The sequence below is a fragment of the Dinoponera quadriceps genome, unplaced genomic scaffold (genome assembly GCF_001313825.1).
Source record: "Dinoponera quadriceps isolate SergipeBrazil2010 unplaced genomic scaffold, ASM131382v1 scaffold1308, whole genome shotgun sequence".
Lineage (NCBI taxonomy): Eukaryota > Metazoa > Arthropoda > Insecta > Hymenoptera > Formicidae > Dinoponera > Dinoponera quadriceps.
The window spans coordinates 429,568-453,759 of NW_014555613.1; the positions used below are offsets into that span (position 1 = coordinate 429,568).

Genomic DNA, 24,192 nt, shown 5'->3' on the forward strand with positions numbered 1-24,192 from the left:
TAGACAGGTGTTAAGTTAAGACTGCAATCAGCGGACGGCCGGGATACAAGGTGGCGAGCCACGGCGTGGCTCAAACGGAAAGTAGTTTTCCCAATTGGCGAGTTTCTCCACGCGGTCGTGCTGACCAGCGGCCATCTGTCGGTCCGTACCAGCGCTGATGTCCTATCCCTTCCCCCTGCCGTCGTCTCTCTCCTTCAGTCGAGCCGCCCCATGGCCTCTGCACGCTCTCCGACTTACATTTCCAATCAATAACCGATTGAACAAACCCCACCCCACCCCCATCTGGCTTCCCCATCGCATTCCGGCGAACTAACAGCCAACCAATTCCGCGTTTCGCAGTCCAGATGCGAAGTTTATCGCCCGTAGTCGCGAACAATTTGGCGCAATCGATGAAATTTGTTATTAATTTTCCGAGTAGTTCCGAATATAGATCGTAATTTTTCATTCGACCCCCCCAGAAACATTTTTTTAATGATCGACGAAGAGAAGGGGAAAATGAAAATGAATTGGAGCATTACTCAGTATGTGCCGAAAATGACGAAATATTTCAAAGTTACATCTCTAGCTGTCAGTTAGCGCAAATATTTACCTGACATTGAGAAACCCGGCAGATTGTACGTACACAGTAAAAATTTTTGTCTTAAATTTCATACATTTCACACGTCACAAACGGTTTGCTCAGATTTTTGTATTAATTTGTGTTTACATAAGTGAATATGTTGAAGAGCAATATAAATATTATATCCAAAATTAGCATAAAACTAATACATTCATCGACATTGAAGTATAAAATGTGTTATTTTAATACTTACACATGTGAAATATCGACATAACACAAAATGTTGAGATAATATAAACTCAATATATTAAATTAACACACGGCTATGTTAAAAGCTTAACGTAGTTAAATTTGAACAAGGGCTAATTTTGACATAAGTACAAATTTGTTCCGTGTATCGAATATGTCAATGCTCCAATCAGGAAAATTTGAAAAAATCTTTATATCTTTTCAATGAAATTTAGAGATGTAAAAAGAACGGAAGAAGAAAGATTTGTAGGAAATTTGTATATTTCCATTATGTTTATGTAACATAACATTTTGTGTCTCTACGTTATCGACGTTTATCAAATTCGTCATTGACTTTGGCATCTCCTTAAAGTCACCGTGATTTCTATTGAGTATGTGCGTTCGTCTGCGAGCGCAAAAAGGGAGGAAAGAATACCAAAGGGAAATAAAAGCAAGTGCTCCTTTGAACTTTCACTAGCCCGAGCTTCACAACGCAAGCGAATTTCTCTCGCCAAAAGAGATTCAATTAACTGATACTCAATCTGCTCACGAAAATCGTATTTTTCCTGCTTTTTGTTTCGCGCGCGGCATTCGAGTGTCAGAGGAGGCCCCACGATGACTTGGCGCACGATAATTACCGGCGAGAAGTCCCTCGACCAGTTTCTTCGAGAAAAGAAAACGCGCGGAGGCCGGGGTGTTCCTGCGCGGCCAGTCGAGGTAGAAGAGAGAGCCTCCACTTCGGGAAGGCGAGATGATAAATCAGATAGGGTGATGGCAGCTGGTCCCCGGGAAATTGCTTCTCCATGGTAGGGACGTGTTATTTTGGAAAATCATCTCTTCGTTCTTTGGCTGCTAATTTTGCTGAGCCCTACGCCCAAAATTATTACCCACTTCCTGGGTCGCAGACCCGAAGTCGCTACAGTAAACGTGAAGATCGAAACATATGGAATGCGGTTTATGCGTTCGACCCATTGGCTCTTCTCCCGATGTGAAACTCTTGGGGTGTTACGATTTTCACCGATTCCGATGATATTCGTACGAGATATTTGAGAAGACCTCATATACTTTAGGTGTCGAATTAATTCCTGTATATTTTCGTGTACATAGTGATTTTTTTTTATATTATTTATTGTTAGTGCATATGATAATTATTTATTGTAGATGCATCACGTTCTTTATTATTCCAAGAAGCTCAGAACAATCCGTTTGAACCACTTTTGTCAGTATTATTTAGAACATAATTCTATTTTTTCTTCAAAGAAATCCGCTTTGTGAAATATTTTTGAATATCACGGCATACAAATTTGGTGTGAAAACTTGAAATGAAAAATAATGGTTCGAGAACCTGTTAGTTTTATAAATTATAGCAATTTCACAGAAACCGCCCATTGTATCCTTTAACATAAATTTCCCTATATAGAATACAGATTCATAAAAATTTTATGGCAGGTCAGGAATCTTGACAAATGTTGCCGTTGAATGTCTAAAGGATCAGGAATCTTGACCAAACGTTCAAAGGCACGCATCGTTCAAGGTGCGTGTTGACGCATATATTCGGAATTTTTGAAATATTTTTAGGACTCGATACGTCAGCGTATTAATGTTTATACAAATGTGCATAGCACGAAAGATTCTGCAATTTATAAATGTAAAACCTATATCATCAGTCACTAATAAAAAATAGTTGTTCACAAGGAAATATGTAACAATTTTCACAAGACTATTATACATTTTGGTGGGGAAATGTTGCTGGTTCGCATTTATGTACATAAATTAATCTTATACCTTCAACAGAGCTAGAACTCAAAAAAGTATAGGTTCTGATACTTTTCTTCTATTGAGTATATAATGATGTTTTCCCGCCTGCGGTTTTGTGTTAAGTATATTATAACGAAGCGTATAAACTGCCCTAAGTGAGTCATCAAAAAAATGACCTGTGACCTCACTGACCTCTGACAGTAGTGGCATACGTAACACACGAAAACTGTCACTATACAGCCTACAATGACGCCGTCTGCTGCACCCTAAATAGGTCTTGACCTGTCTAGCTTGACCCTCCGAACGTCCGCTTTGTCGCTGGACAATGCGATCTTGTTTGTGGAAAATATTACTGCCTATAATATTCAGGAACGCTTTTTACCATTCTAAGAACATTAGCTTCCCGAATGCAAATTTTTAAAAGACAAAACGAAAAATATTCTGCGTTTGTAGAATAATGAAAAATGCATATACAACACACCGACATGGCCGTATTCTTCTCACTGCGGCCCAGATGTCGCAGATAATCAATTTACATCGTTGAATTTTGGAGTTCCCCGCGAATTGCGGAATCCATATGTCACTTTTACGCTCGATGGACAATAGGTATCTCTGCAATAGTAGGGACGCGAACTTCCCGAAGACATTCAATCGCTTTTAATTGAACTGACCCGTTCGGGTCGCGTGGCGCGGCGTGTGTACGCAACATCGGTCGGATTCCGGCTCGCTCGCCGAATCGCGGAACGCTTCCTGTCCGGAAATTTGTCCAGTCTGCCCATTACCGTGCACACAATTAAAGCCAATAATTCACCCCCGCGGAGGTAAGGGTCACATAGGCGGATCTAGCAGGGCGTCGGGCCGAATGAAAGGACGGACTGTCCGCGCTCCACATTTTCGAGTGTGTCCATTTTCCCCGACGAGCCGTCGGTCACGAAGACCTTACGCGTGTAGGTAACAATAATGGCCACTGACCATCGGCCATCCCTGAATATTCCAGCCTGTTCCGATGATTCAATCCGACAATGGGCCATTCCTCCGGACAATACTCTGGTCAAATGCACCGCTGTTGGCGAGATGGGGGTGGTTGCAAAATAGGGGCGCTCGGCGATCTCTGACTCTACCCCCTCGAAAAAGCGTGGGCGAGGTCGGCCCGCTTTTCAATCGACGGGACGGTTTCCGCGCGGCTGCCTTTTCCCGAGTTTCCCCCGATATCAGCGCGCGACGGAACGGAATTCGACGTCGAACTCGAGTATTATTTCCGAAGTTCGAATATAATTGATGATATTGCCAATAATTCAAGTTACCTCGAGGACGACGTACCGACTGAGCCTTCGTTTGAGATAAATACCCAGATCTATATATAATAAGATATGTAATTAATACATATATATGTAAAGAGAATCATGCAGGCTCGCACACCGGCATGATTTCGCCATTATAATTTAATAACGATCCGAGAATGTAGCTCGTTCGCCTCGGAAAAAGTTTCGTTAATACGGAATTCATTAGTCACACGTTGATCAGCGGCAGTATTCGCGATAAAGAATAAAAACGTAGAAACGCCTGGTCGTGATATCTGCCGATACACATTGGCCGCCAGTAACGTGATAAGTTCCTCTTCTCGTCTGAGTAATTATCGTTTACGTGTACTCTTTTTCAGATTTACCGCACATGCGTTAAAATGAAGAGCATGACGAGCTCTCTCTCTCTCTCTCTATCTATCTCTCTTTCTCTCTCTCCTCCAGCTTGATGCACGAGTCTGCCATTACATGCACTCAAGCGTATGAATAATGAGAGATGGGCGTTTAATTATTATACTCATCGTAAACGTATAATATACGGTACATCGGGGCGATATCGTTTACTTGTACACATACGCACGGAGTATATAAGCCGGTATATTTTCTCGGGTCAATTATTTTCACGCGCCACGACGCGCGATTATTTTCACGACTAGGCGTTGCCCGATTTTTTCGCGCGCCTTTCTGTCGAAAAACCGAACTCGTCGCTTGTGTTTCTCGGATCCGTGCCATCTGACGATCGCACAAAAGAAAAGCTCGTCGTTAACGCGTTTAAAACGTTTCGGATCCGAGCGATTTGCAAGTCGGGCGCGTCAACAAGGATGATCCATCATCGAACGATCGGCCTGTGAGATTGGAACAGACTGTAGCGGACCCTAGCCGGCTGCGTCTGTTTCCCTGTTTGTACAATTCTCCCTCGTTTTGCATCTCTCTCTTCCTCTCTTCTTTCCTCCTGCGGTCGTTTCTGAACGTATGTACATATATTCTCTCGCTGGAGTTACTTCTCTCGTTGTGCCCAATAATGTGCTGTTTCACATATCAAAAATTCTCAGTCGCAGATAATAATAAATGGCGTAAAAATTACCTATATATTTCGAAATGAGAAACAATTTTATTCATTTGGTCGGTTATTTATATATATAAATGAAAGGTGTCATTAATATGTAACGATACTTTCTAAATGGCAATTAGTATATTATCACTGAGAAGCAGTCAGTAATCATTAGTGATCATAGTTATAAGTACAACGCTATAAATCAATAAAATTTCAATGCAAAAGTTTGTTAACAGCAGCAACTGTTTCCATCGGAGATATCGACATATTGTTGAATGCATATACGATATATATTTCAGCTACGGGGCACGTAATAGCGATATGTAGTGAATCTTTCAATGGCCAAAATCAATGAAATATCAGACAAAAGAGCTAATTGGAAATGTTTTCAAAATTAGTGAATACTCATTGATTATTGGTAGAAACTGATTCGACTTGAGAGAGTACATGTGAATAATACTGCGCTAAATTGTTCAAATTTCGAGTCGTACGATGCGAACTAGAAAATCTTCCGTTTACGTAACAACGTAAACCTGGAAAAACGTATAACAACGTGTGACGAATTAATAACGATTGATGTCGGGAACGAAGAAGAAGCCTCGAAGCCTTGGAGCCGACCACTAATAAACTCGATTACATTCAGACGGCATATTGAGAACGATGGAGGCGCCTCTGCGTATCTGTTGTCCGACCGGCGATAATTAAGGCAATTGATTAATTAACCGAATTAGATAATCTGCGGATCGATCCGGGCGTAAAAGTAATTGAGCGCCAACGCATTGCTCTCTTCCTCTTTCTCTTCTTCTCTCCTTTTTTACAGGTTGAGCGTTTATTTATATCGTAATCCACGATAGAGCCAATTCCATCGCAATTGCCCAATCGACATTCACAGTCGTTAATAGTAGCGTGCAGCTGGAGAAAATTTATTTGAGATGTCCAATAGTGCACTTCGAGCGCGAGGACGAAAGATCTATTACGGAGTTGTAAATTTGTTTATTGTGAGCTTATTTTCTGCATCAACATAGACAGATAAATTCTGTTACTTTTTTACGGTGCACGTTGGACGATATATTTGAATAAAGTGGCGAGAAATATAACGTTTCAGGTAGTTATTTGCCTCTACGCTAAAAAAATGCTCAAAGTCGAACCGACCTTTTGTTCAAAGATGTTGGAACGTGACGACTACCACTGCTTGAAGCATACTGTGTAGGTTCTAGGGCGAATCGTCACAAATCGTTTTTTTGCACCGAATTCCAAATCTACTTGTACAGATTTGTGAGTTACATATAAATGAAATGCTGCGAATACTATGAAGTAAAATAGAAAATACTAATCCTTGAGTCCTTGTTTAATGCGTCAAAAGTTTCGTTTTTTACCAATTTTACCAAACTTACCAATTTGCGTGAACAGTCGGAAACTATGCTTCCCTGAGGAAAATGTATAGCATAGAGGAAACATTTTTACAATCTTTTTAGGATAACTTTACCTTTTTTTTTCCTTTTAAAGAAGTCCTATACTTTTTACTATCCGACAACGAAATTTTTCACTTTTGTTAGAAACCTGCCTACCTTTTCATGACATTGCGAAAGAGCTGAAGGTAAAATAGCTATAAAAAAGGTAAAGCAGAGTAACTAAAAAATCGAGAAAAGGACAACTTTACGGCATTTTTTGAAAAAAGATGCAGACGTTTCTGAGAAGAATATTTGCATGAACGCTTTCACACTTTTCACTTAAATTGAACATTGTTCTATCGTCGTCTCGTAACGCTATTCGTGATTTTCAGAGATGTATTAAATATAACAACACGTTGTATATAACAACTCTGCCTTTCCTTGCTATGAAATAGTACTTGCAAAACAAGATGTAAACATATAACGTTTGTACATATGCATATATATATATATAAATGTATTAAAAAGTACATAAATATAACGGTAAATTAACATATATGTTGGCAAGATAAATGTGTTAATTTAACGTTACATTTGTATAATTTATACATTTTTTAAATAAATTTCCCCCATATTAAAGTAACACCAAATTTCAGTAGACCGTTTTTAACATAAAATTTTTTCCTGTGTAATAATATCAGAGTGTAAATGAATAGTGAGATAGAAAATTAAAATTGAGATGAAATGCGATTTGAAGAAATATTTAATAATTATTACGATTAAGTGGTGGATGTACATCACTATAAAATGTCGATTGAAAAACTTCAAATTAACTACCTCCAAAAATTTGTCCCAGAGTGGTCTTGCAAATTGTTAATTGGCGAGATTAAAAACTCGCGTTCGTCGGTGCGAACCGTCAAAAGAGGGAAAGAGAGAGGGATGGAGGTAGATAGAGGAGAAACGTTTCTATAATTCAGTGCGGTACCTACCGAAACGTTGGCCGAGCGGGATCGGGGATCGAGGACGGATAATGTATGTACCCTTGGCCGTGCGGATGAGAGGAAAGCGGGTGTTCCTACGAGAAGCACGTAGGATCTCCTTGTCTCTCTTTACTCCCACTCTTTTCCTCACACTTACGAAGGTCCGTGCGAGGGTGTATGGAACATCCCCCGGGCGAGCAGGAAGAGGGGCAATGCTGACCAGCGTGAACGGACAGTTCTTGGCTCACCAGTAGACAAGTTGCAACCGGCATGCTAACTTGAAGCCTTCACTCCCACGTAACAGCGCAGGGGAAAAAGTGTGAACGAAAGAAGCAGAGTGATTAACTCTGTAATGGTGAGCATTGTTGTGTAAAGGAGTTTTAGCCCGGAAACACATGTGAATCCTGAGTTAAAACACGATATTAATAAATTTTCAGAAAAATTTTGCTGTTTAAAATTTCGTAAAACCTGTTCATAAGCATGAACAAGATGTTTAAATTAGACGGTGCTAATCAACGTAGTTTCTCGATGTCACATCGAGTGTTTTCTAGGTACGTTTCGTTAACTTGGTTAAAGTCATTCGTACAAATCAATCGGGTGAGCTTTTGTATTAATTAGTCGTTCAAGATACGGATAATTAAAAAAAGTGTTGCTGCCGACACCAAAGGATCTCCCAATGATACAATGATACAAAGAGGCTATTCTGGGAAATACAAGAAACAGACAATCACTGATGAAGAACCGACACCTGAAATATGTAAGGAGAGATATTTTATTTATAAAAACAGTATTACATATTTCGAGAGAAAGAAAGAGTATTTAATAGAAAAATTTCGTTTGCATGAGTTTCTTCGCGCGTTTAAAAGGAACATGCTTCTAAATACGAATAGAAGACAAAGTTTTCAGTTGTAGTATAATTTCTCTAATTAATTAATTCCATGCCATTCATAGGCAGTGCCTACCAGCATAATACAAGCTGTCTCATTAGTTTCGACGAATTTTAACGAGGAAAAATTATCTCCCGCATGTGGAAACGTGTCGCTTTAAGTCAGCAACGATACTCTTTCACACGAAATTCTAACGTATCTACGAAAAAAAATTTTTACGATTCAATCCCGATACCCACATCGCGTCATTCATCGCGTTGTCCAACTGCCATCATCGTTTCCCCTTTCCGCTTCGCCATGCAACATTGCTCTTGTGTGCATTCCCAGCGCGAGCATATATTATGCAAGTCTCTCGTCCTCATTGGCTCGGCGAGCCGACAAAATTTCGTCGCGTCTTGCAAACTCAGTACAAGTTACAAAATCCACTATACTCGCACATTTTACGTGAAGCACACGATAATCTATGTAGGTTAGCGGATAGAAAATTATTCAATTGCAAATACTATTTTAATTCTTTCAGCTTGGGATAGAACGAGGGATTAATCCTGCGGTAGATACCGTCGCATGGTCAATAGTTACCCCGGCAGAATTTAAAATGTAAAACCAACCCCCTTTCTGTGATTAGAGCGGCGTGCAGCGATTGGGGTTGCTTTTAGGTCGTGGGGGGACGACCTCGCTATTTTAAGGCGCAGCCTCCCCACGTTTTCTCCCGTTCCAAGCCCCGGTCGCCCCATCCGCTTTGGATAATCTGTAGATGCACTTGAATTATTCGAGTCCTCGTCATTCTCGCTTCTCCGCGCCGACGATCGCGCGTTACTTCCTCTTTCACGAATATACTTCGTCTCGCTGTCGATTATATCAGATACTTGTTTGATTTGGTTTCCAGTTTCGCGCAACAAATGGAATATGAATGAGGATCTCTGTGTCGGAGGATCGGATTGACGTTCGCCCGCCCCGCGAGGTATCAAAATTTTCTCAAGAATAAACTCGCGCTCGCGTGCGTGAAATTCATAAATTTTAATCATGCGTTATTGTGCGCGCGTGAAACGACGGGACGCGGGTACTTGCGGTGATTCCAGGGTGAGCTTAGAGGTATAGCTTGATAGGATTATACCGTGCTAGGTCGAATGTCAGTCACGCTTTGCATTATCAGTAGATTTCTCGCGCGTTCATCGATTCCCAGGAGAGGGCGATTATAAAAGTGGAAAGCGGAACACATATATCTCGTGGCTCGGGGAGACCTATGAACTTTTATGCGAATATGCGTGTCCGATTCTTTGTTTCGGCGATCGACTTTTCCTCACGGAAGTGAGTTTTGGCGATTCTGCCGCTCACTCCTCTTTTCCATTAAATAAACATAATTTATGCGTGAAAACAATAATAATTTATGCGTGAAAACAATAAGAGAAAAAAAATTAGGAACACTCATTTGCTGCGAGTATTTTATCTCTGCATTTCGAATCTTTTCTTTTTTAGTGTAATTTATTCTGACTTTTTTCTCTCCGGCTGAAATTGGAGTAGAAAAATGGGAGAAGTGAGCGTTACATTATTAGCTAGTAGCGACATTAGACACAATTTACGATTTCGTGGCTAGACGCCCACGAGGTTGAATTTCTATTTATTCTATTAGGAACGCTTAAATATTGCAAGATGAATATTATGAAACGAAGCAGGACTGTTTGTTGTACTCGGACTTACTGGGAAACCTCTTGTGAGCGTAGAAAAGCTGTTTTAACGAGGTCGAAGTTAATTTGGCCCCGGAATTTATTCGTGACACCACACGGGGTTCGCCTCTTTTCCTTTACAGGGCACGTAGTCTCCTCGCGATCTTGGGAGGGCGGTTTATCAGATCGTTATCAGGGGATCTGAACGCGTTCCTGCCCCTGGGCCGGTCACGATCGGGGCCCGATTGCCCACGGCTCTTCTCTCGCTCCTTCGGTTCTCGTTCTTACTTTGTACAGCACCTTAATTAAGCGTTATGAGTTGAACTCCTCGTTAACGAAAGACTATATTCTCCGTATTGTTCGGACAGGCAGTTAGTTACAAGAGAAGTAACGTGCAATACGAATACACCCTGTACCCAAGACGTTAATACGTCGTTTAACGAGTCGATTTTGCATATGGCCAATATGAAATTGCGTTGCTTACGTTACACTTGACCTGGGAGAAGCGCATCACTCGCACATAAAGGACGAAAAACGGCGGTCAGTTTTCCGAAGCGAAGGTACGGATTAGGAGGGAACTGGAACCGTTTAATTTTCTGCCTTTCCTGCCGGCGAGCCGGCACGGTGCCTCGCGCCCTGGAAATAATATTTCTCGTTCGGCCGTCAGTAGCAAGAAGATGGCGTTCTCGAATTAATTAATTACATCCCCGCCGGCGCTGGTACCTAACTCGATTTCGCGCAATTGAGTTGTTCCTTTCCAGGCGCGGCGCCCAACCCACCGTCTTGCCGCCGCTCTCCCGTTTTCCTCTTCCACCTCGGCGTTATTATCGATATTTGCACGCTACGATAATTATCGGCCAATTTCATTCGCGGCTCTCTCCCTCTTCTCATTCCGCTTCTTTTGCGAACTACTAACTCGCCCTTCCGTCCTCTCGGCGATATTTCCGTGGAATTATTGCGAGGTTCCGTTCGCAAGGAAGAAAAATGGGACGATGTTTCGAACGTCTTTCCTCGAACCATATCCACAGTGTGAAGTAGATACTGATAATAATAATATAGATATATATAGATATAGGTTTATCTGTTTGTATGATGTTTAAAGTATTTACAGTATTTCAAATAGTTAAGGCTATCGTGCACTCGCTGCAACTATCTTACTTTATAGTGTCAGAAATAAACATTCGTGTTGTCAATATTCAAATATTCGAATACGCGGATAATGCCCAAGGTATGCCCTCGAGTATGTTGAGTATGTCGAGAATTTTTCCCGGGAATGTGGACAAATTACCCGAATAGAAGATTTAAAGATACTCTAGTTAACGTTTGGCATCGCTAATCTATACGGATATTTTCAATATTTTAAGGCTCTTGTTCTTAACTCTGCAGTCGTCCTGTTCTTACGTCAGAAACGAGAAAGCGCCGCTCAGAATTCTTACGATATACGTTTCAATAAAAAGATATACCTACAAAATGACACTTGTGATTGATTCAGTACACTTGTAAAATATTTTGAATACTTTCTTTTTGCTCTGAATAATCAACAGATAGCCGTAAAATTAACGTGACGAAATCATGAGAAAAGATAGATTAGAAAGGAAGATTGCATATCATATTAATTCCATGGCCGACCAGCAGCCTTACGGTATTTAAAGCACACATACAGTTTAGTGCTGTCAAGTTAAAGCCGGATTATTATCTTTAAATTATTTCAGATAATTACCCGGATATTTTTCCCACAGTCCCGAGAAATATTCGATACACTTAGATATCTCGGGTATTATCGAATACTCGGATATTGGTACTATTGAGATACAGACATTATTTGCAAACAGAGAATTATCATCGTATTACGAATGATAATCAATACACGCTTTTCACTGTCGCCGTTGAATTCCGATCGAATGAATGAGGTGAGGTTAAGCCACCCTTCGCGGAGTTCGCTGAATGAGCCGTCTAATCGTCGCGCGACAAGAAAACCGCCGCACACGATGTCTAAATAAAAGTCCCCGCGGAAAAATCAGTCCCCATTACCTAATGACCGGTCCCTCCCCTTCGCGCCCTCTCGTCTTACGCGGAGGACAGGTGCGCTGTTGCGCGCGCCTCGTTACATATCACGAGTGCCACCGCGTTTATGCGACCGCGTCGTGTGCGACCACCTAGGTGGTCGTTAACTGCAGCCTGGGAAAAGCGTACGATACGCGAAGGCGCGTAGATGTGCACAATACGTCCGTCGCGCACGCGAATCCAGCGATGACCATCGTTTCCTCGTATCTTCTTTTGCTGCCTACCGCCTCACCATTGCAAGCCGTACTACAATTATGGTACTTGCATCATAACTCGTGTACCTCTACGTAATTCTTGCTAAATTATAATTCCTCAAATTGTCGTTTCCCCGTGAAAAAAAGTCTCCGCGATCGATCGTTGATGATTATTTATTACAATGCTCGTTTTGCTTCTTCTCAATGTATCGCAACGAAATCTTAATTTCGTTATCAAACTCCATTTCCCGGAGATTACAATGCCGGACCATATGTACTGGCTCGAAACAGGCTACAATGTATGGCGCGGATTAGCGCAGGCCCTCTTATTGTTTTCCACTCTTGCGAGGAGAGAGCGAGAGCACTTCTACCGCCCCTTCCACGCCGCCGACCACCCTCGGGGGAACCATCTCCATCGTACAGCGCCTGCCCTTAGTTATAACTTAATTACAAGAAAAGCTGCTCGCGCGCCGAGCACCGGCGGAACCGCCGGCTCGAAGCGATATATATTAGATTTTCCGTCATTAGAAACTTCTTGCCTCGGGAAATTATATCTCAGCCCAGGGACGGAGGTAGCGGCGGGGGATAGTGGGGATGATGCGAGAGGGAGATGGGGAGGGAGCGGACGGGCGAGAGAAACGACTGCGGGATATTCGATTTCTTTTGTTGCAGCGCGGGGGTGAGCTTCCGCGCGCGCGGACTTCCGGTCGATGGAACAATTAACGGCCGAGACACAGGGCTCTTCTGGATCGGAAACTTCAGGATATCCTAGTGCCTACGTGCTTCGCGCGAGAGACGGGAGCGCTTGGACGAGGAAGTTATGGGCGCGAGCTTTGGAAATCGATGACGCACGCGACGGGCCTTTGTTCGCGAGGTGTCCAAATGACGTTTCTTTGTACTTTACTTGCGATTAAATTGAACGCACCATATGAAAATAAACGTAGAGAATATACGTACGCAGAATGTGCGAACGCGCGGTTTTAATACGCTGAATAAAACAGAGGGAAAGTAATAAGAAAAAGAGTAGGAAGCAATGGAAAGCAAAAATATAGAATAGGTGAAATGAAGCAATTAGAATAAACAATTTCTCGTAAGTAAGGCGGCGGAAGAGAGACAAAACCTGGGTTGTACCATAGATTTTAAAGTTACGTCTTACGTTATGGATAATTGATGTATTGATGTATTGATGAATTTTTTCTATGTAGACAACGTATAAACTATATAAAATGTAAAATATATAGTACAAAGAAAAAAGAGAAAGGATAAATTATTATTCTAAATTGTTTTAAACTGTAAAATAATTCACGTACTCGATTTTTATGTTAATTATGAAAATGTGTGATACTAAAAATTGAAAATTTGATACATATAATTATGCAGGTAACATAGAAATTTTATTATTTATATTCATTTATGAGCTTTTATACGGGAAGAGATAATGTTCCTTAGTTCGTGATTACAACAAGCACGATATACATCAAATTTATTTTTCTTCTTTATCAGTCCGAAATCAAATTCGCTAATTTACTATTGATTTTTCATGGCAGGGCATTTTAACATTTATATATGCTGAATATTGACTCGACATAAAATAATGAGATAACATAAACACGATATATTAAATTAACACACGGATGTGTAAAAAGTTTAGAACAAAAATTTTAACAAGAATCGATTTTAACACAAGTATAAAATGTTTTATTACCGTCTAAATTCCTCGTTGCTTACGTATATAACGTATAGATAACGTACTATATATAATTTACATTGTCTACGCGTAGACGTAGGCTGTTATACTTTACGCGTAAACGTCCAACCCTGGCCAAAATTCTTTGTCCTCGAGAACTGGCGCTGGAGCGAGTATCTGACGGATCAAAGGGGAACGGCGATACCGGCCGATACCGCGCGGCGACGCGATGATATTCAAGATGTTAATTGCCGACAAACCTCTCTAATTACCGCGTAATTATGAGCAGCAGCCGCAGCAGCGTGCGCGAGAGGCTTGTATACGCACACAGGATCTCCCGCATGTCGCGCTTAATTGTCAGGACTATACGGGGGGTTGCCCCTCGCGTCGTCATGCCGTGCCGGCGCGGCTCGACTCGGCTATTGCGCCAATTAAGGCGAATTTCTGTCGCTATTATTTTTTAATGGTACATACACGCGCCCCGTGCCTCTGCATTCGATGAATATTTCATCCACGCGGATGCCTATTTAATACGCCCATTAATTAAAATCGTTCGGTGAGTCTGCAGCGCGTGCGTTGCCAATTGGCGGGACCCGATGAAATACGGAATATTTGATTGATGGTGATGATCATTTTAACGATTACGAGACGGCGACGGCGGGAATGTCGTTTTAATTATGTTTCGTTTGCTTTGACGATTTCGCTCGGTTGCGGAATTTGCCGCGATGTCACGTCGATCGATTCCTCATAATTATCTCCGGAACTTTCGATTTTCGAGTCATATATCGTTGAGTGTATCGATGATTATATTGACACTGATAAGACCGGAGCCGAATGCACCAAAATAGATCGTTCCTGTTTTCAAGAAACTCTTACATTTAATATTTCTAGAAGACTGAAGCGAACTACTTTTAGCACATGCGGCTTCGGACTTTTCATATTAGTACTATCATATGCCGCGAGATCTAATTTAAAACTCGTTAATCACAATCTGCCATAATTCACGGCGATTTACTACCGCCACTATCAGAATAACGTGACGTCGAATTTTCTTGAGTCTGCTAGACGGGGATTAGCATCGCGTTACATAATCCCGTAAGATCAATGCCAGATCAAGTGTCAAACTTCTGGAGACATCGTGGCGTGTGTAGCAATTTAACAAATTTTCCACGGCATTAGAAACAACATTGTGGAGAATATTCTGCTTCCTGCACGGAAATTTTTCCAGATTTTCCCATATACAGCGTAAATTCCGATTAGAATAGCCAATATCGTTTCAAAATAGTTATTCCATTACAACACGAATTTGGAATCTCATTCTTATCCTAAACACCAACTAACAGTAACATAACATCAATATTATAATTTCCCACTCAACAATGTAAATACAATTTAACATGTGGACCGTTTTTTAACAGAAAAATTTTTACTGTGTATATTTGCAACGCTATACACTTTTAACCAGAACCTACGTTGAATTTCTAATCGGAATTCATAATTGTTTTAGAAAGTCGAGTTGCATCCCAATTAGATTCCAAGAAATTTTCTGTACGGGTTGCTTCGTGTATGTAAAGGCCGCGCTCGAAACGTTCGAAAATTGATCTTTCCGTCAGTGGCGATGGAAGGATCAGTTTTCCATGTTGCGAAAACGAAACAACCTCGCCATCGATCCGTCGTTCGAGCGATCCTCATCACCGCCCTCGACGCTTCGAATACCTCGCCGTCCTTATCGCCGAGCACCTCGATTGCTCCCAGCCGAGGAGTTTCTCCGAGGAATAAGTCGGCTCCATTACTTCGCCGCGTGAAGCACTTTTCTCCCCCCTTTCTCCTGCGGATACAGTCTCTCCTCTCGGGTCCATGGAAAACCACCCCCACGGGCGACATGTTGGTACACGCGTCCCTGTTAATGGTCCCTCGCTCCCCCTGCCGTACGTGCAACGAAACGGACACGGTGGCAAGGATAGTGTCTGCGCACTATCACGGTAATTCGAAGGAAAAGACTGTAATAAGCAAAGCTCCGGGGTTGTCTCTTACGGCCGGACGCTGAGAATAACAGTGAGTATAGGCTGGACTATCGGCGTTCGACCGCTCACATGCGAACATGGGGCGTAACTCTTTTCCTTAAGTTTCTTGGAGTAAAATTTCTACTCGAAAAATGAAGTGACAGCCAAATAACTCGAATTGGAGTTTTCTCACTCTTGTGGTTAAAATTCTTTGAGAAAAATCTTAGCGATCGTAACGGAAATGCTTTGATCCCCTGAGCTATCTTCTATGACGCTTATTCTTTGAGCTTAAATTAAGCCAGAGATTCAATTATCTAACGACACAAGCGATCATCGGTAGATCAACTCCAAAGCACGAGTGCACCATTTCAGAGAGGTCTTGGGGAGACGAGGGCGTGTACAAGGAGACAACATGCTTGGTGGGGCGGCTCGGGGAATAAAGCGCAGTAAAAAAGGGGTTAGGGGTCCTTTATGCATGCGAGGTGCGGCACGCGACCCTAACTCTTCCGTGTCGCGACGGTCTCATCAATTTCAAATCGTTTCTCCGTCGGGCGACATCATCCTCTCCTCTCTTTCTTTCGCTTACGCGCGTCTCGTTTATTCGCGGCACCCCGTAGCCGCCATGCATCACCGTTCATCATCCGTCCAAGGCGCGAGGGGGGTACCGCCCTGTCGTATCTTAACCCCTTGCAAATTTCCCCCTTTTCCGAATTACTAACAAACGGTCGAACGGCAATTATTTTGGAATCTATCAGTTTCGCCGCGAGATTAAACGCGCTTGAGAACGATTAACGCGTGAGCTGATCGATCGGGCGGCGATAGCCCTTAATTTTTTAACGCGTTTGTGTTTGAAACGACGAAATATTTCACGAATATCTGTTTTCACCGATTTATTTGGAAATATTTTCAAGGTGTCTTCATTTTAACGAAGAGTTCTCCTTCTACATATAATACGTAAACCGTACATCTGCCTTTTATTATACGACGAAATGGATATTCTCATCTGAGAACGGCGGAGGATGTACTTAATCCGTAACGCCCGCATTGGACGCATCGTGCTTCGTGGAATTCAGGATGCACGAATGTCGACGGCGGGTCACTTCAGCGGATTCGCAGAAGTGTCTCGAGAGGAGATAATCGGTTACTTTATGCCAGAAGATTATCGTAGTTATACACAAAACGCTCGTGGGTACTGGGTTGCTCGACCGCGTTATGCAGCGGGTGAGAAACAAGAAAAGGAGGCCACGAAGGAAACGTTGTTTCGCGGAACGGTCGGCGCATTTCTTTCGCTCCACTTGTATCACTGTTACCTCGACAGATTGAGAAATCTACATCTACGTTGCATTTTCTCAAATTCCGCTGCTGATGCAGGGTGTCCAACACCTCCTGCTAACGTGCGTTCTGAGAGCGAGGCCGCTCGTTGAAGGGAGCGACTTTCCAACCCTTCCGCCCGGGTGGGGCAACTCATAATAACAGAGAAGGCTCGCAACTACTACCACCACCCCCATCGGTCCGAGTCGGCGGGGGTTCGTTGGACAAGGCGGTCGCCATGGTAACGGAAGATCAAGTGGGTTACCAGCGTGGCCTGCCGGCGGGGGTGAGACGAGGGTGGCTGTGCCGCGGTGGGTTGATTTCTTCATAACGGCCGCCATTATCGCGCCCTCCGACCGTACCTCCCGCTTCCTCATTATGTCCCGGGGCAGAGAGAGGAATATTCTTGTTTCAAAAATAATCGCCGCCTAGCAGCTCGCGAATGGCGCCGTTTGTAATTGGAAAAAGTCTCGGCTCGCGCACACGAGTCCTCCTCCCCTCTCTCTGCCTTCTTTTTGCAATGTTCTCAGCTGGTTTCCTTCCTCTTCTTCGCCCGGAAAGTTTCGAATTTAAAGTCCCACCTAGCATCCGGATTTCTCGCGTAAAACCCACCGCGATTGCGCGTTGTGGAAGTTCATAGTTATGTAATTGCTTTTTTGCGAACCGCCAGAGGAGACCTTATCGAGCGCGGTAAACACTTCTGAAGCCGACGAGGTTGCTTCGACAGCCGCAAAAGCTCGATTCTCCGAAATCGCAGTTTTCCAATCACAGTCGTGTTGAGAAGTATTCGTTGTCCTCGGCTATCTCACCGAATAACGGCGCTGAATCGAGGATCTCCGGATCACGTGCCGGCGTCGATGGTCGCCCAATCGGCTGCGAATGCTTCGCCGCGATTTCTCATCACTATTCACGCGCGCTGCAGGACGGCGTATGATTTTCCGTGGCGGGTATATGGGCGCAGCCGTGGAGAGTCGGTCGGTCGACCGGGACGTGGTTTCCATATCGGTTATCGGCGTCGGGGTGGCGGTGCATACATATCGTCGAGCGCGGGTTCTCAAAAATTGATGAGAGGGCTGGATCGCCGCCACGCGGACTAGGATGTATCCAGGTGCCGCATCTCGTATTCATGGTGCTACGCTACGGCGGAGTGAAGGTGGGACCAAGCTGATCGGCCGGGGAAAAAATGGAAAAATCAAGCATCGTCGCGCCGCGAAGAATTGAGTCGCGCGCGAACAATGTGGCATTCTATTCGCTTATTGTTGATCATTCCTCGCGATATCTTCCCGCTTCGTGCGTGTCACAGTGTGACGGCTGCGAGTCGACGCCGAATAATCGGGATTGAACGTAGGAAACGTCGATCGGTGCGTCTTCACCGGATGAGATTATGCGCTCGATTGTACGCGTCGCGACCGTGGCTTTATGCGGAATTAATAAGCCGCTATGAATTATTCCCGCGTTATGTGGTACAGATATCATGCGCTTACATACTCACGTCACATGTCATTTCGAAGAAACTTTGCTTACCTCAAGGCAAGCGAGCACACCATCACTGCCTGCGCATGAATAAATGCACGCTGATGTTGTATCGTGGGAACTTTGAACTTTGAGAGCTGATAAATAATTTATTGCCGACCACGTACAAGAATAGTTTAATTAAAAATTTCCAGGAATGTATGTATTCGCACAATTTCGTCGATTGCATTCAAATTATGAATTGTTACACCGAGAGAAAAATATTTAGAAAATAAAAAGTATTTATTCAGTATTAGGCATTAATAACGTACATGGTAAAATTTTTGTATAATAACGGTTCAATGAAATTTTTATGTTACTGGGAATAAGTTAAAAATACACGTTAAATATATGTTAAATGAACGTATTCACCTTGATAACATATTTATCTTGTTAAACAAAATTTCAGCGGACCGTTATTTACACAACATTTTTTACCGTGTATTTATTTGTACCAATATACATATTTTTACATTGAGAAAGAATTTCTTCCAAATGAGAAAATATACACTTTTTCAACCTGTAGTTTTGCATGAAAGCAATCGCTTTTTCTATTTAAATAAAATAATTTAGACTTGAAGAAATATGTTATTAGTATCCACCGAATAAATAGCTTTTATTTTTCAGAAATATTTTCTTTCCGTGTAGTGATGTGAACTTTCAGAGCTGTTCTTTCTCCTTCTTTCTTTCTCAAGAATTGGTTATAAATTCCCGAGAACACAATACTTTTCTGTTATTCCGTTTTCTCTTATTTTGTAAATCGATTGGTCACAATACGTATCTCGTCATACGTGAGGAGATCGTCCCTGTCGGAAAGCCGCATCCATTAAAGCGAGGGGCCGTAGTGCGGTTAAACTACCGCAAAGCACCGAAATGTCAGCATTAATATTGCAACCGTCTCTTACAACCGCCGACCGACGGCCGCTTCTATGCTTATTATACTTATTGTATCGTGCCGCGGACTTAAATATTAAAATCTCGTTTCCGTCCACGGCGTGTACACGGCAACGCGCCTGGATTGATCGAGTTTTATGAATTAATCGAACCACTCGGACGATACCCCGCGGGGCTATCTCACTCTGGATTATATCTCGTTATCTCACTGGCACAATAACACATTAATCGCACGTGAAATTGCGTGACTTTATGTTATCTTATAAATAGAAAGTGTAAGTCGTAATTGCGAATTTAAAGTTCCTCATTTTATGGTAAAAGTAATCAGATTTGTGAGAATCTCCGCATTGTGAGAAAAATTCTTATAAAAACGTTAAAATTTCTCATTTTCATTCAACTCGGAAAATTTTGGAGTCACATGATCTGTGTGTCACGAAATAATCCCCAATGAAATTAATATAACTTATCAGATTTTTTATTTAGCATACGCATATATCTTTCTTCTTCCCTTAATATGGGAGGCTTTATTCCTATGATTTGCAGGTTATCGCTTATCGTTCGCTAATGTGCGCTCAGGGTCTAACTGGTCACGCCGAACGAAAAGAAAAACGTCGATCCGACCGATCGATAATCGGCCCTTGGCGAAACGAGATCGTAATCGCGAGATAATAGTGGACTCTTCCGTCTTCGCGGCCGCGCATCGAGTGGCCGACGGGCCGGGCACCTGTCCGCGGTATTCAAGTTATCGGCACAGGTGTTACGTGTACGTCGCGTTGAATGGGCCCAGGATGGGTGTGCGCGCACGAAAAGCAGCGCGCCTGCCCTTTATGAATACCGAGGTGCAGAGAATATCCTGGGCGGTAGCCGCAGACACGCGATTCCAGGCCGGCGGACGTGTCGAATTAATAAGTGAAAAAGCGAGCGCCGACAACGCCGTGACGTACTCCAAAATTAATGCCCGGCCGCGGAAATCTCAGCCGGCGTCGCGGTGGGTCGCGTGGAACGGCATCGATCGCCGCGAGGAATCGGCGAGACTGAAGGAAAGAGGAGAGCATTTCTTGTATTTGTATTCCCCGCAGAAAGAGAGAGGGAGGGGGAATCTCGCGCGAGGGTGTATGCGAGCAGGATGGAAAATTAGCGAGATTAAATTACACGGCCGAAATGCAATAATTAACGTTAGTGTTGAGAGAAAAAGCACGAAATCCGACATACCATTTTGTTTTTGGGCTGTAAAGTCCCTTTGAAGATGTAAAATTAAAATTTATATGCGTAGATGCAAACCAGCAACACTTCTGTGCCAAAATGAGTGAAAGAGAGATTCGATTATGCGGTCGAAAGGCAATAATATATTAACGTTGAAATATAGAGGAGAAGCACCAAAGAAGCGTTATTGTTCTTTTTTTCTTTCTGTATCTTTATGCATTATGTATTCAACTTCTTGCAGTTAATTAATTACATTATACGTAATTAATCTGTTGTAAGTATATATCATTGTGAAAAATTATTACGCATCTCATTAATACATAAATATTATGCTATTTTCATCCTGCGATGCTAAGGGAAATAGGAAGGAGGAAAAAGAAAAAGCAGGTAGGGCAAGTAGGGGGCGTGCAACGAAGCAAGGAATGCATGTGCAAACCGTAACTTCTTTACGGCCCTCGGGAGAGTCGCCGAACGACGAAGGTGCATCGTATTTATCCGCGTTCATTCCTATTTAAAGGCGGTAGGTGCTGTTTCGACAGTCAGTATTTCATTTTGATAAATCGTTGTAGCCGTTGACGTCCACCATTAAACGAGAATTTAACGAGACTTTCGTGTCGGTATAAGGGCGACCAGAGAGACTTTATTTTTACATTTTGGTATTTGTTTGAAGAACTCTAAACATCCGAAAATCAACATCTTTCCCTATTTTAACAACGTCGACGAATTTTGCACATTAGAAATTAATGCATATATAGATGTGTAATTACTACGAACGCGTAACAACACGTTGAAAAGAATGAAATGAGTCTTCGATGTTCACCGATCTCGAATGAACAATCGATCGTTTATTTTTCTCCGTGCCGATGAATTATTTATTGCGCCTTCGTGATTCTCTTCTTACAAAACTGTAAAGAAGATTGCCCGGAGCATTATTACACTTGCTCACGAGGGAAAACACGGGCTCCGGCTAGATATTCGCGCGAGGTCGCTCTTCATATTTAATGTAAGCGCGTACTAGTTTCCAGAAGCAGTCCTTCATTCGATAATGAAAACGGCCCCGTCAAGGATCTCGCATTGTGTTCAGCTTTACGTCGACCTGGATATCTTAAATTATATGTAAATCACGTTAGCGAAGCATGCAGACAGATTACTGAAACGCACGTTATACAATCTTGTCTTATCATCCGATCTTACGCATCGCATAAACTCTTACTTTACTTTGAAAAAAGAAGAAGAAGCTATGCGTTATACCGATCCACCGGAAAAGAGGATCCGTACGAAAGAATGACTAATCTGCCGACACGTACGGTGATACGAAAGCGCGAAAGAAGCGCGGGACTCCGAAATCCTTATCGTCCTTTTTACTTGGGAGCCATCCACACGCTACGTGGTCGTTACTCGCGCTGCTATTTTCCACGTAGTGGACACGTATATCCGCCTATATTTGTGGCGGGTTATCCGGCAAGAGTATGTATTGAAATGTCGTCCCGGGCAAATACGACGTAGGAAAGGAAAGGAAAGGTGGGATTATCTGAATACAGTCGTTTCAGGGGTGAGTTGCGACCCCCCAGGGGGTAGTAGGTGGCCGCCCCTGGGCTCTGCCGGACGCCCTCGTCCTCCTCCAGTCGTGTGACGTATGGTGGTCATCCTCGCGCCGAATTACCACCATCTTCCCTACCACCAGGATCCCCATCGCGAGAGAGGGTCCGTCAAATAGATTATTTGAATATCGGTCTCTCGCGTTCACCGTGCGTCACCCTATTTTCGGGAAATTGCAATCGCTGGAGCCGCCATTATGCGTCACGATGATCGCCTGCGCGCTTTAGGATAATTCGACCCGCAGCCTGATTGATGAACACGCCGCGTCCTCGTGCTCCGATGCTATCTCGACGGCCCGGTTGCTTCTCCCCTGTTTTAATCAGGGCAGATGTGGGCCTCCGCCAAGTAAGAACCGCGTGACTTTTGTAACCGTCAGAGGCCGAGGAACGTCGAGAGACGGTTCTTCTAACAAGAATAAATTTCATCTTTGTGTAATTTAATCGATTATCAATTTAGAGTCACATATTAAAATGAGAGTGGGTGTGTTGAATAAACCATGTTATTTGCGATAAAAAAAATATTATTATTTAAAGGAAACTAAATTTAATTTTTAACCAAATAATATATTATTTAGATATGTTTTACGTTTTGTTTCGATGATTAGATCATGTTATTCGATTAGAAAAAAAAGATTATTTTATATATTTCGTCTTTCAACTTATTCTATTGTTTGGACTAACCAATATGATATTTGGTTAAATATAAGAGCAATCATCATGGCATTTTTGGTTCATTAATGTATACATTTTTTAAGAGAAAGCATATAAGTAGCCTTAATATGTAATTAAGATAAAACTACAATGCTTGTTGATTCGATCAGGACAAGAAGTATTTGGTACACACACCGCTCTTACGGGAAACGAATGATTTTCCCGTTTCGACTTATAACACAGCGTCACTAACGAGGGCTTCGTTGCGCTTTTTGTTACAGCGAGCGACGCACTCGGCCGAATCGATAAGGAGCCAGCCTCGCCGGAATCCATACAAGGTGAGTTTGCACAGTGAGTTTCATCGCTTTCGCGTGTCCGCCGTCCGCTCTTGATACAATTAACGTACGGAACGTTTAACCTTCGTTTACGGGGGGACATAAATTTTGCGCAGAAATAATACGACACGAACGATCCGAACGGAACGGGCAACGCGTCGTATTGCGTCGCGATGATGGATCGGCACGGTGGCTCGTTGAACGTTCCTTTACTCTATTTATCGTAGCAGGAGATGTCAATGAAATTGTTGGTGTTTATTAGATTTTGTTCTTATGAAATTACGGTTTAATTTGTTCTCTATATACAGAAAGAAATAGTCTTAAATCAATAATAGATATTCTCATATTATAGGGAAGGCAGGTGCAAATTAGCTAAAGAAGTAAGGAATTTCATAACCATATTTGACATGTTTGAAATATCTGCTTGTTCGATTCTGTAATTTGTTAGAAAATAGCAGAAATAATCGATTAGCCAACTTACCCATTTAGCCAACTTGCCCCGGTATTCCTTATAAGTAAAAATATAATATTTTTATACAATTTTTAGTCTTGAATTGAGTGCAAGTAATATTTACATTAATACAAATACAATCAAAGTAAGACTAAAGATCTCTTAAGAAGATTATAATAATTATTATAATAATTGCGTAATATCGCGCGCTGATGTCTACGATAACATATTACAAGAGAGCATGGAAGAGAGGATGTTATTGTTTAACGTTGTACAAGAACGGATCCGCTCTCGTCATGGAAACGCATATCATTGGTGCATCTCGGGTTTCTGCATCTGCGAAGAGTCCCCCGTGGCCCGGAGCCCTCAGCTAATTTTTTCCACGTAAAATATGTCATAAAACCAATTACGTTTGGTAAGCACCGCCTATCCGGCTCCGTGGCGGTTTGTCATTTGCCTGAAGGAAT

At 42.5% G+C, this 24,192-nt stretch overlaps 1 protein-coding gene across 1 annotated transcript in view; it reads left to right on the top strand.

The window, feature by feature from the left end:
* Positions 1-24,192, top strand: part of LOC106744836 (POU domain protein 2-like) — a 137,870-nt gene that overhangs the window by 83,183 nt on the left and 30,495 nt on the right. The window contains exon 4 of the mRNA XM_014619882.1: positions 23,225-23,277. Coding sequence (XP_014475368.1) covers positions 23,225-23,277 — 53 coding nt within the window. The remainder of the gene's footprint in view (positions 1-23,224; positions 23,278-24,192) is intronic.